Raw genomic sequence first — 13,566 nt, 5'->3', positions numbered from 1 at the left:
ATCCGGGTATGTAATTACATATGTAGAGATTCTGACAGAAGTGAGAGGAGAAGTGTGGTAGCAATCAATGCTACAATAGTTAGTTCACCTACCCATGGGAGCAACGGGGGAAGGGAAATCAGAGGAAAGGGAGTGCAGCCATAATATGGTAATATCGATGTGCAGCATAGACAACTACAGTTCTGTTATACCAATATGTCTGTTAAACACTGTTTTAACTACAAGTATTCAATAGTAGCAATTTGTTACGTTATTGCAATAATATTGGCAGAATTAACAGCCAAAGCCTTGTCCAAGTTAACCCATAACCAACACCGGTGATGTACAATGTTTGGTAATACAATAGAAGTTAAATCTGTGAGATTTAGTGGAATAGGTCACGGTTTTAAAAACAAGACTGTGTCCCAACTCGAGTAGTCTCGAAATTATTGATCATTTTAGTGAGAACACATCAAAACCACAAGGTGAAACGCTCGTCAGGGGCACTGACAGGCACACTTTTTTAAGTTACCAGACCTTTAGTGTGCTCATGATTAATGCTCTTAGGAGCCGAAACGTCGCACTTGTTTTGGTGAGGTGGTGAACCCACGAATAAATTCACCTTCTATATTCTGGAGTGCTGCCTGTCTTTCTCTTCTTTGATACTACATTGGTGGATTCAGCGGTGTCCATCCTACACACAGAGTGCCCCTTGGTGAAAGGCCGGAGCATATGTACAGGACCTGAGTGCAGGGTATTCTGTTTTTGTTGGACTATGCTTAAAGAACTAATCTGGCTGTTGCTGGAATCCAGGCGCACCCTTTATCTTTCCAGCCTTCTGTTTGAGAGCTTTTCTTGAAAGCTCCCACCCAACCTGAGCAGATTGCTCTCCCAGGCTGTTCCCACCTCCTATAACCTCCGATCCAGTACCAGCACTTTATTTTGTCTACCTCAATACAAAGGGAAAGCGTCTCGATCCTCCTTATCCTACAGAGCACCGCAATTATGGAACGACCTCCCGCACACTATCAAATCTTCCCCAGGCCTAAAATCCTTTAAGAGATCCCTCTCTACATATCTCAAAACAGAATGCACCTGTCATGGTTGATTATATATTTCTTACCTGTTCTATGTTAAATTTTGTATATATTGTGTATTATTATTGTTTTTGTATTTTATTGTACCCTATTGTATCAATGCAATGTTTTGTGGACCCAGGACATACTTGAAAATGAGAGAAATCTCAATGTATCCTTCCTGGTAAATTATTTTATAAATAAATAAATAAATACATAAATATATAAAAGAAAAATTGGGTATCTTGTGTCCCTCGTGTTACTCAACCACCAGAGACCAACAGTTGATTAGGTGATGGAAGTTTATCCTTAACAAAAAAAAACAGCTAAAAAAAATAAAATATATAAAACACTGCTCCCAGAAACATTTCAAAGTCTTAAGGGACTCTCTAATTTCCATAATATTACAGGATATTGACATTTCTGTGCAGTCAAATTGAAACAAATTATTTTTAGTCAAAATAAATTATTTTTTTATGCCATCAGAAGGGGTGGGCTATTGCTGACAGGAAAACGTGTAAACATTATTTGTCAAACTTGGAGTAATGGTACAACACCATAACACCAGTCTTTGCACCATAAAGACTGTAACAAGCTGTAGTGGATGTGGTGCTTAAAGTGCCCCTTTAAAGCTTTGGAAAGTGCAGCAATGATAAACCTGGTCTACACAATTTCTATCCTAAAATAACAATTAGTGTGATTGTCATATTATCTTAAAATAACATTTGCATCTATTCCTGTGAATTACAAACTTAATTCAATTAAACAGCATTAACCATAGATCATATCAATGGCACAGATGTTAAAATTCTAAGTTTTTTTGGGTAACACGGAAGTGAAAGTTCCCATTCCGTTTTGTAATATTAGTTTTATCCCTATTTGCATAAAATTAGATATGTAGTAAGTATATGATTATCTCGTAGCATACATATATGTATAGGCTTTTGTAATGAGAATTTCAGTTGCAGTTAGAATTCAGTAATTTGCACCAAATTTTGTCTGTCTGAACAAAATCCCTGTTAATCATGAACCACTAGTTGGGAGCCACTGGTTTAGAACATACATCGATAAATTTACTTAAAATGAGTACTTTAATCTATTTAACAACAAGAAATAGTAAGCTTACTATAAAAAAGTAAATGTAAATTCTACCAAACATAGTCATTCACTTTACAAGAAACACAGTGATTCCTGCCAATAGTTAATGAAGAATATATCTCAAACTGCGTTATCTACCATAACCTCCCAGCATTATCCCTATGGCAAATATAATTTCTATTTAATTTCCAACAGCAGCAATTCATCATTGTCTCAAATTAATTAGGATTAAACCTTTATAATGGGGATTAGAGTTAATTGTTGATTCAGCTGCCATTTTGATATTTTTCATTATTAAACAAACTATTAATTTGACCTGAGAAGGTTGCAATCAAAATTATAATTGGATTGTATCAAAGATAATGAGTTACAAACTCGTGAGTCTGAAAATCTTTTAATATGTTTCAGACAACAGGCACACAATATCAAGCCTTCATTTCAAAGCAAACAATTCTTGTAAAATTCTGAAAACCACTTTGGTTTTACAGTTTTTAGAATACAGTTTTACAGGGGAATCGTCACTTCTCTGGGAATTACATAATTGAATAAAACATTGAAAGTCAGCTATAACTTGTGCTAAGCTTTTTGACAGAAATTATGCTTTTATCCTTAACCCCTTAAGAACACAGTTTCAGAAATAAAATGGAATCATGACGGAATGTTTCCATCATATGTCCTCAAGGGGTTAAAATTTATAAATACAAAAAATGGGATGAAGCAGTAATTAGCTGGACAGAGATAGTAGGGGTTAACCCATAGAACAAAATAGTAAACAAAAAACTGGACTGTCCAGTGACCACAAAGTATGATAAAAATACTTTTAATAGATGCAAAATATAAAAAGAGCTGGAGAGATACCCAGCTCTGGACGAACACCAAATAAAAGAAATCAGAGAGGGAAAGACAAATAGACCATTATAAGTCACTATACACTTAATAGTGTCCCTACCTAACTGTTAAAGTTTACCTTCCCTGGGTGCAAACAAGCCCAATATTACTGAACTGTAAGATGGTACAAGATTACAATGTGTCTGTAACCGTAGGTCATCTAAATAAAGTATCCAAGAGGTTGAAGGGAAAGGAGAAAGAATATATATCCGTACAAAGTATCAAATATAATGAAACAAAGACAGAACTGTTGGCAGGTAAATGCTGGGTCTGACTATGACTCGTATAGAAAAACTGTCTAACAAATAGCTACATAGTGTGTTACCAGACCTCAGCGATATGCCTGAAGCAAAAAAGGAGTAGAGACAGAATAAGTGTAAATTGGTAGCCCAGGACAGATTAAATGTGTGTGATAAAAAAAAAGCAGGAAAAAAAAAAAAAAAAAAAAAAAAAAAAAAAAAAATATATATATATATATATATATATATATATATATATATATATATAGCCCTGTCAGAGCAAATAGCTGAACTAGTGATATAAATATATAATGAGTAGACAGCTGGAAAATAAATATATATACTTAGCCCTGACAGGGCAAATAGCTTAACTAGCCTGGGCTTACAAAGAAAGTGTAGCTGGCTTAGCTAAGAATCCCTGCTACAGTCTAAAAAATTGTCACAGTTGCAAGTAGGCTAAGCTAAAACGTCCCAAAAAATAATAATAAAGGTCCTAAAGATACTGAGCTTACTAGATAATAGCGTCTAACTGTCTAAGAACGCTGGTCTATAGCTTCAGTTTCTGAATCCCGGACCTAAGAGAAGCCTAAGACTAGAGAACCAAAATCGATTCTAAAGAAATGTCTCGTGCTCCGATATCTAAGTCTAGCTAAATCATTTGGCAGAGCTTGCAACAAGGAAAAGCCCCCAAATTCGTCAGTCAGTTGCAAGTAGGCTAAGCTAAAACGTCCCAAAATAATAATAATAAAGGTCCTAAAGATACTGAGCTTTCTAGATAATAGCGTTCCATAGTTACATAGGCTGAAAAGAGACTTGCGTCCATCAAGTTCAGCCTTCCTCACATTTGTTTTTGCTGTTGATCCAAAAAAGGCAAAAAACACAGTTTAAAGCACTTCCAATTTTGCAACAAACTAGGGGGAAAAAATCCTTCTTGACCCCAGAATGGCAGTCAGATGTATCCTTGGATCAAGCAGTTATTACCCTACATTGAAAGATTATATCCTTGAATATTTTGTTTTTGGAAGTATGTATCTAGTTGCTGTTTAAACATCTGTATGGACTCGGATAAAACCACTTCTTCAGGCAGAAAAGTCCACATCCGTATTGTTCTTATGGTAAAAGAAACCTTTCCCTTGCCTTAGACTAAATATCATATTTTTAGACTTGTAAATGTAAATGTATATGCAACTTTGCAGTATGAATTATTTGTTCAGGTTGCCGGAGGTGAGGTTCAGGGCTGTCTAAAGTGAATTCTGTACATAAAATATGTCTGTCATCAGCATGCGTAACTGTAGACTGACAGACTACAGTGCTCAGTGCAGTTACACTCCCTTCTTCGGCATTTCTATTACTCCTGCGTCAGTCCCCCCCTTCTGTCCCTTCCATCCCTTGTCCAGCACAAAGTATACTAACTAGAGTTAAAAGACACAATATACATAAACACCATTCTAAATCCCTTTAAAAAGATGGACAGAACTGATTCAGTCCAGAACTATTTGGATTTCTTACCCGTGAATTTATTGAATACAACAAAGATTAACCCCTTAACGCCGTTACGGCGTTCTATGCCGTCGCGGCTTTAAAGGGCTTTAAAGCCGTTGCGGCGGCATAGAACGCCGTAACGGCTGAAGCCCCCAGGAGGTAAGCTATACTTACCTCCGCCGCGATCCTCTTCTGGGGGTCTGCCTGAGAGCCCAGGCAGCCCCCCTCCGGCAAATGAGGCCCCCGGGGGCCATGTGATCGCTCTCAAAGAGCGATCACATGGCCCCCTATAGCTGGCTATGGATCTGCCAGCAGGGGGACTGTCTAAAATATTAGAGAGTCCCCCTGCTGGTAGGTAGTGTAAAAAAAAAATTAAATACACATGTTAAAATAAAATACAAGTATTTATATATATAATATATGTATATATATTATATATATAATATATATACATATTATATATATGTAACGTCATACGTAATGTATTTTAATATTAATATTAGTATATATATTAGTATTAAAATACACTTAGAATGACGTTACATATATAATATGTATATATATATTATATATATAATAGATCTACATATATATATTATATATATATATAAACGTATAATTACAATAATAAATAAATAAAATAATAAAATAAATAAATAAAATATTGAAACAAAATTTAAAATAAATTATATATTCATATGTAATTTCATTCTAACTGTATTTTGTTATTAATATATATATATTGGAAACAGAATACACTTAGAATGACATTCTATATATATCTATCTATATATAAAATACAAATAACCGCAAATATATATAGATAGATAAATACATATAATTACATGAAAGATTACATTAGTATACACGTAGAATTTAAATACCTATAAATGCATATATATTAAAATTCTACGTGTATATTTAAGTAATTTTTTAACATAATTATGTCATTTAATTAATTAAAATTTGATTGACATGCCTGACAACACAGGGAGAAAGTGCAGAGAATTTAATTCGCAAGCACTATATTTGACCCTGTAACTCTCCAAGACACCATAAAACCTGTATATAGGGGGTACTGTTTTACTCGGGAGACTTCGCTGAACTCAAATATTAGTGTTTAAAACTGGTAAATTGTATTACAACGATGATATTTTAAGTAAAAGTGACGTTTTTTGCATTTTTTACAAACAAACGGCACTTTTATGGACTATATTATTGTTGTAATATGTTTTACTGTTTTAAAACACTAATATTTGTGTTTAGTGAAATCTCCCGAGAATAACAGTACCCCCCATGTACAGGTTTTATGTTTTTTTGGAAAGTTAGAGAGTCACATATAAGGCTCACATTTCATTTTTTTTTACATTGAAATTTGCCAGATTAGTTATGTTGCCTTTGAGACCGTATGGTAGCCCAGGAATAAGAATTACCCCCATGATGGCATACCCAAGGTATTGCAAATGGGGTATGTCCAGTCATTTTTAGTAGCCACTTAGTCACAAACACTGGCCAAATATTAGTATTTTGCTTTTTTCACACAAAAACAAATATGAACGCTAACTTTGGACAGTGTTTGTGACTAAGTGGCTACTAAAAAAAGACTAAACATACCCCACGTTCAATACCTTGGGTTGTCTACTTTTTCAAATGGTATGCCATTATGGGGGTAATTCTCATTCCTGGGCTACCACACCGTCTCAAAGGTAACATTACTAATCTGGCAAATTTCAATTTGAAAATGGAACGTTCTATATTTGACCCTGTAACTTTCCAAAACACCATAAAACCTGTTAATGGGGGGTACTGTTGTACTCGTGAGACATCGCTGATTACAAATATGTGCATTTTGTTGCAGTAAAACCTAACAGTATTATGACATTTACAGCTAAAATGTGAGGCGGAACTACAAATTAAAAAAAAAAATTCTAATTTCTTACAGTTTTTTTTATTTTATTCATAATAAATAGTTTCATATATAAATATTTTATATGAAATGAAAGCCCTGTTTCTCCTGAACAAAATGATATATAATAAGTGTGGGTGCATTTAATATGAAAGAGGTGAATTACGGTTGAACAGACATATAGCGCAAATTCCAGTTTTTGTTTACGTTTTGTTTTGATCAGAACGTGCACTATTGACTCCGTCCTGAAGGGGTTAACAGAGATGCTAAAAATGCAAATACAAACCTTTGTTAGCAAAGTAAAAGTCAGTGGATGATGGTAGTGTTTTATCAGGAATGGACCTAGCTTAAAAATAATAAAAATAAACAATAAACCTTGCAAACTTGCCTCTGTTAGTTTTAATTAAAAGTGCAATTTTAGGCATCTCCCAATATGGCCTTAGAGGAACACTTCAAGGACCATAACCACTATAGCCACACTGTAGTGCCCTATATAATTCTAATGGCTAGTATGAGCAGTTTGACAACATTCCTGGATCCCACCTTTGTCTCCCCTGTTGCCAGAAGCTTTGCTACGGAGCTAAGCATCATCATGCTCAGCCAGTCCCTCTACTGCAAGGCTAGTGGATGAAACAGAGCTCCTTGCAGGGACTTCCAGCACCAAGGGAGGCAGCATCAGGCACTGAGCAGGAACCAGGTAAATTGTCAAACAGCATGCTGTTATGGTGTTAGAGGAGTATTACTTTAAGGAACTTCAGCCTTGCTCATAAAATGTTTTTATAAAATGTTTTCATCCCCTTTTTATTTAACTTAAAGTACAAATTGTGTTTTGCATCAAAAACAATATTTTTTTGCTGTCTTTTATGGTTATGTAGTGCAACATCCAATCACCCATGCGATCAATGGAAAGAATTCTTGGTGGCAGAGTCCAAGCATCCAGAATGGGATACAGAACCATTTTGTGACAATTACACTCGATCTTCGGCAGGTAGGCATTGTGATTAAATGTACAATTGTGTATTAGTAAAGATTATTTTTACTTAGCCAACATTGTTGGTAAAAAATACATTTAAACAAGCATCTGTTTTTGCATTATTTATTCCAAACTTGTTCTTTTTCATAAAAAATACACATAATGAACAAACATTCATGCATTTAGATAAGATATGATAATTCAAATATGTATTTATTTATTATGTCTAAAAAACTTTTTTTATTTTTAAAATATGGGAAGATCACCTGAATTCCAACATGCTGTTTCCTACTTAAAGGGTTTCTCTCTTTTACATAGTTAATAGAATAATTGCTTTAAAATTTAATTTTATATATGCGTCTGTTTTTTTTTAAAAAAAAATTTCAGTGTGACAGTTCATGTTTTCAGATCCCATTATACACAATAGAGCTGTGTGTTCGCTTTCAAACAAATTGTAATTCGTCCAAAATTATGGATCAACCATTTTGTGATTCAGAATTGTGTTGTGGTGTAAAAAAAAAAAAAAAGATGATTGATCAAAATAAAAGATGAGTGATGGTTAGGGGAAAGCCTCTAAATGATGATTGTATTCACAGATCAATTGGGAATTGACCAATAAATATATAATATATAAATATAGATTTTTTATTGCTCCTCTTTTTTTCCCCTGTGTTGGTTACTTCTTCTCATATGATCTGTGAGGCAAATGATGCAGAAATGTACCTATCAATGTACTGCAACACGCATACATAATATTTCGACGTATATATTTTGTAGTACACTGATTGGTCAATTTTTTTCAGAATAATTTTTTCCTAAACTATTGTATGGCTGAAATTTATCAGAAGCAAAACAACCACATGAGCCAAACCCAAAGAGCTCAAACACAATTTTTGTTTTTTAAGATGAATAGGTTCAACAAATTGTTATGCCATGCACAAGTCTAGTATACACACATCTAATATACAATTCATGGGCACTTAATTTCAATGCAGAGACTAATGGGAGTTGGCTGCTGCTGCTGCCCTTAATCTCATAAAAGGGCACTGTCACCCCCCTGAAAAATTTGTATTTTATAAAGATAGACTATTTATGAAATACTAATTTTGACTGTGTTGGAATATCACTGAAATTCCAACCCAATCAAGAGATATACAGAGACAAAGTAGGGAATACTTTGTCTCTGTGTTTCTCCTCCGCATGACTTTCTTGACCTCATGGCGGAGTCTAAGAGTCAATCCCGGCAGCCGTCACCACTGACCACTACAGGAAATTGTCTGTGTCTGTTGAGGATCCCATGGTCTCGCATGCACGAAAGTAGAGACATCAGCATTGAAGAAGACCCCGCCGGATCAAGATGGCCACGCCTTTGAGGGACATGTTCAGGTTAGTAATTGCACTTTTACCTGCCGTCCTCCCCCGGCCAACAAAACTCCAGCGGTGAAGTCATCATCACGGGACTTTGCAAATTCAACATTGTCCTCAAATTGTGACAGTGTCACTTTAACTAACAAAATCATGTATATATGATTTAAATGGTATGTAATGGAATTGTGTATACGTGACTTTAGCAATATCAAACAAAACATGTTTATTGCAAATGTCATTTAATGTATGTAGGGCAGGGCCGTCTTTAACGCGGGGCAAACGGAGCAGCTGCCTGTCACATACATTGTCTGTCACTGTATGTGTGTGTGCCAGTAAGTCTGACAGTATATGTGTCTGTGTATCTGTATGTGTGTGTGCATATTTCTTTGTTTATCTGTATGTTATCAGTGAGTGTATCTGTAGTATCTATATGTAGTTAGTGTGTATACCTGTGTGTCTGAGCATCTGCATGTGTGTCAGGTTGTGTATCTGTTTGTCTGTATCTGCAAGTGTGTCAGTGTGTATATCTGTGTGTCTGCATGTATTTCATGTGTGTCTGTGTGTATGTGTATCACAGTATGTGTGTGGCAGTGTATGTGCATATGTGCATACATCTCAGCATTGATACACCAACACTACATACAAATACACCACTGTATTCAAACTTCAACACTACATACAAACACACTCCTGCATTGAAATATCAACACTACATACAAACACACACATTTTGGTGTTAAATACCAACAATATATAAACACACCCCTACATTAAAACAACAACACTACACATAAATGCATTCTTGCATTCAAACACCACATATAAACACACCACTACATTCACACAAACATACTCCATTTAAAAACATGCTTACATTCGAACATACCAATTCGGCTCAGTGCTAAATACAACCCTGCAAGCATGGGAAAATGGTAGCGCCCCAGCTGTCAAAGAATTGTTGGAGTTGCACAACAGATAGGGATCTACCTTCGGGCCACCCTTGCGATTGGGGGGCCCAAAAACATTCTTGCACCAGGGCTATTTCTTCTTTAGTCTATCACTGCGTTGAGGTTTAGGGGTTTGGTTGCATGCCAGGGAGTGAGGGGGGAGGTGGCGGCGGCAGGGCTCAGGGGTCCCAAGCAAATGCTTGCCCAGGGTCCAATCAATATTAACGACGGCCCTGATGTAGGGTAACAGCTTCTTGATCCAATGAGAAATCTAACTACCACTTTGGAGTCAAAAATATTGGGAGTTTTACCTTCTTTTGGATCAACAGCAGTAATCCAGGTGTGCAAAGACTGAACATGATGAAGCTGAGTTTTTTTTCAGCCTTTCTGACTTATTAACTGTGTAACCACACTATCCTTCATCAGGGTAATTGTCTGAATGGTGGTGGTTAGGATAGAAACAGAAAAATGGTACATGAAGGGTGACAATATAAGGTATAAAAGGGAAATTATGTTACATGCTATGGTGGGAGCGATTCCTCCCAATGGTCTCAAGTTTGGTGGGATGTAGACGTACCAAACTCAAGGTCCAGTTTCACCATCCTGGGATTGTTTCCTGATGTCCTGCATCTATGACACCAGAGATATGTCCCCAATTAATGCAGCACAAGCATATCAAGCATATCAATAGATGGGTTTACCATTCACAAATTGCTTTTGGGGCATTTATTTTCAATACTATTTTCTTATCTTTTACTTTTTTTGAAAAAAAAAAAATTCTACAACAAAAATACATTCACACACATTACGTTCCAAAGAAAAAAAAAGGGTGTTCCGGTGGCAAATGTTTTGGTAAAACACTTTGTAATGTATGGCTTAAGGAGCAGTCTAAGCACTATAACCATCACATTCTGACACCGTGAATATGATTATTTTAGGATGTAGGTAGATTCCACCAGTTCTGTGTCAAACCGTAATTTGATTAAAATGCGCTGTCAGTGAGGCACCTAAAGCCAAGACCCTGCTTTCTGCAATTGCTAACGTGAAGGTTCTACATTAGCATTTCAATTTAATCCATATTTAGATGACATTGATTGGCTGAAAACAATAGCTGGTATTCTCACCCTTTTAATGCCATTCAAATATTAATGAAATTAATACTGCCGAATCTAGTAATACAAGAGCATGGACTGGGCAGCGGGAGACCTGGGACGCCCAGTTTGGGTCAAACTGCATGAAAGTTAATTGACCCGGAAGGAGGGCGCAATGTCACTGTAACTACTAAAAGAGCATGTGGGGGTCACGATTTTTAAGCCCCTTACCCATTATTGATATGTCAGGAGAGCAGCAGGGGTAACAGATAGTGGGATTAGCTCTCCACATAATTTATTTATCGGTAAGAGGAGACAGACTGGATTAGGGAGTGTACCACCAAACCTCAAATAGACTGGTTTAAGTTCAGATGCTGCCATAAGAACAATGAAGAACACCGGCAGCCACCAAAGTTAGCAATAAAATCATTTCCTTGTCAGTTTTTCATAGTTAACTATTTAAGTTAATGCTCTCCTAAAAGTAATATGTATTGCTGAACCTTTTCTGAATGGAGAATTTACAATACAGCTAGAAAAGTATAGGCTATTGTTTTCATCAGCCAGCTATGTGATACTGCAAATGTTTTGGCACTGCACTCTAGAATGTGAAGAGTTTCTGGAATGCATTCCGACAAACAGTATTTTTCTTTGTTTCGTCTTTTCCCATGTTAGATGGTGAGAAAAAAAAAAAGAAAAACCAGGAATAAAGATTTTTGTCATTGTAATATAAAGCACATAATTTTGTGACAGCTGTAATGTATCAGTTTTTAACTACTTTTCTGTCACATTTGCTCAGTTATCTCAAAAATGTAGCCCCCTTTACCACCTAGTTCATGTCATGTGCCGTAACATTTATCTGAGACACAGGATGCAAAGTTTGATGATAACATTAGGATATAACAGTAATTTTGTGTATAGAATACTTGCTATAGAGATATAAAAAAATTCCAATTATGTAAATGTACATAATTCACATTTTTTAATGTAGAACTTAAATGTTTCTATAGTAAAGGAGGAGACTATATTTAAAAGAAGAAAAACTACCACAACCAGAGGACATAGTCTAAAATTAGAGGGACAAAGGTTTAAAAATAATATCAGGAAGTATTACTTTACTGAGAGGGTAGTGGATGCATGGAATAGCCTTCCAGCTGAAGTGGTAGAGGTTAACACAGTAAAGGAGTTTAAGCATGCGTGGGATATGCATAAGGCTATCCTAACTATAAGATAATGCCAGGGACTAATGAAAGTATTTAGAAAACTGGGCAGACTAGATGGGCCGAATGGTTCTTATCTGCCGTCACATTCTATGTTTCTATGTTTCTATGTTTATAGAAATATTAAAGGATGATAAAATGTTTTAGTAAATATGATAATCCTTACTGTAAAGGGACACTACAGGGAGTGCAGAATTATTAGGCATGTTGTATTTTTGAGGATTAATTTTATTATTGAACAACAACCATGTTCTCAATGAACCCAAAAAACTCATTAATATCAAAGCTGAATATTTTTGGAAGTAGTTTTTAGTTTGTTTTTAGTTTTAGCTATTTTAGGGGGATATCTGTGTGTGCAGGTGAATATGACTGTGCATAATTATTAGGCAACTTAACAAAACACAAATATATACCCATTTCAATTATTTATTTTTACCAGTGAAACCAATATAACATCTTCACAAATATACATTTCTGACATTCAAAAACAAAACAAAAACAAATCAGTGACCAATATAGCCACCTTTCTTTGCAAGGACACTCAAAAGCCTGCCATCCATGGATTCTGTCAGTGTTTTGATCTGTTCACCATCAACATTGCGTGCAGCAGCAACCACAGCCTCCCAGACACTGTTCAGAGAGGTGTACTGTTTTCCCTCCTTGTAAATCTCACATTTGATGATGGACCACAGGTTCTCAATGGGGTTCAGATCAGGTGAACAAGGAGGCCATGTCATTAGAATTTCTTCTTTTATACCCTTTCTTGCCAGCCACGCTGTGGAGTACTTGGACGCGTGTGATGGAGCATTGTCCTGCATGAAAATCATGTTTTTCTTGAAGGATGCAGACTTCTTACTGTACCACTGCTTGAAGAAGCTGTCTTCCAGAAACTGGCAGTAGGACTGGGAGTTGAGCTTGACTCCATCCTCAACCTGAAAAGGCCCCACAAGCTCATCTTTGATGATACCAGCCCAAACCAGTACTCCACCTCCACCTTGCTGGCGTCTGAGTCGGACAGGAGCTCTCTGCCCTTTACCAATCCAGCCACGGGCCCATCCATCTGGCCCATCAAGACTCACTCTCATTTCATCAGTCCATAAAACCTTAGAAAAATCATTCTTGAGATATTTCTTGGCCCAGTCTTGATGTTTCAGCTTGTGTGTCTTGTTCAGTGGTGGTCGTCTTTTAGCCTTCCTTACCTTGGCCATGTCTCTGAGTATTGCACACCTTGTGCTTTTGGGCACTCCAGTGATGTTGCAGCTCTGAAATATGGCCAAACTGGTGGCAAGTGGCATCTTGGCA

At 36.2% G+C, this 13,566-nt stretch overlaps 1 protein-coding gene across 10 annotated transcripts in view; it reads left to right on the top strand.

Annotated features, from left to right (window-relative positions):
- The window catches only part of LAMA2 (laminin subunit alpha 2), a 767,184-nt gene that overhangs the window by 134,162 nt on the left and 619,456 nt on the right, over window positions 1-13,566 (top strand). For all 10 annotated transcript variants that reach the window (XM_063443147.1, XM_063443149.1, XM_063443146.1 and 7 more), the window contains exon 3: window positions 7,544-7,656. In XM_063443147.1, coding sequence (XP_063299217.1) covers window positions 7,544-7,656 — 113 coding nt within the window. The remainder of the gene's footprint in view (window positions 1-7,543; window positions 7,657-13,566) is intronic.

The sequence above is a fragment of the Pelobates fuscus genome, chromosome 2 (assembly GCF_036172605.1).
Source record: "Pelobates fuscus isolate aPelFus1 chromosome 2, aPelFus1.pri, whole genome shotgun sequence".
NCBI lineage: Eukaryota > Metazoa > Chordata > Amphibia > Anura > Pelobatidae > Pelobates > Pelobates fuscus.
This window is presented reverse-complemented; position numbering and strand designations above follow the sequence as displayed.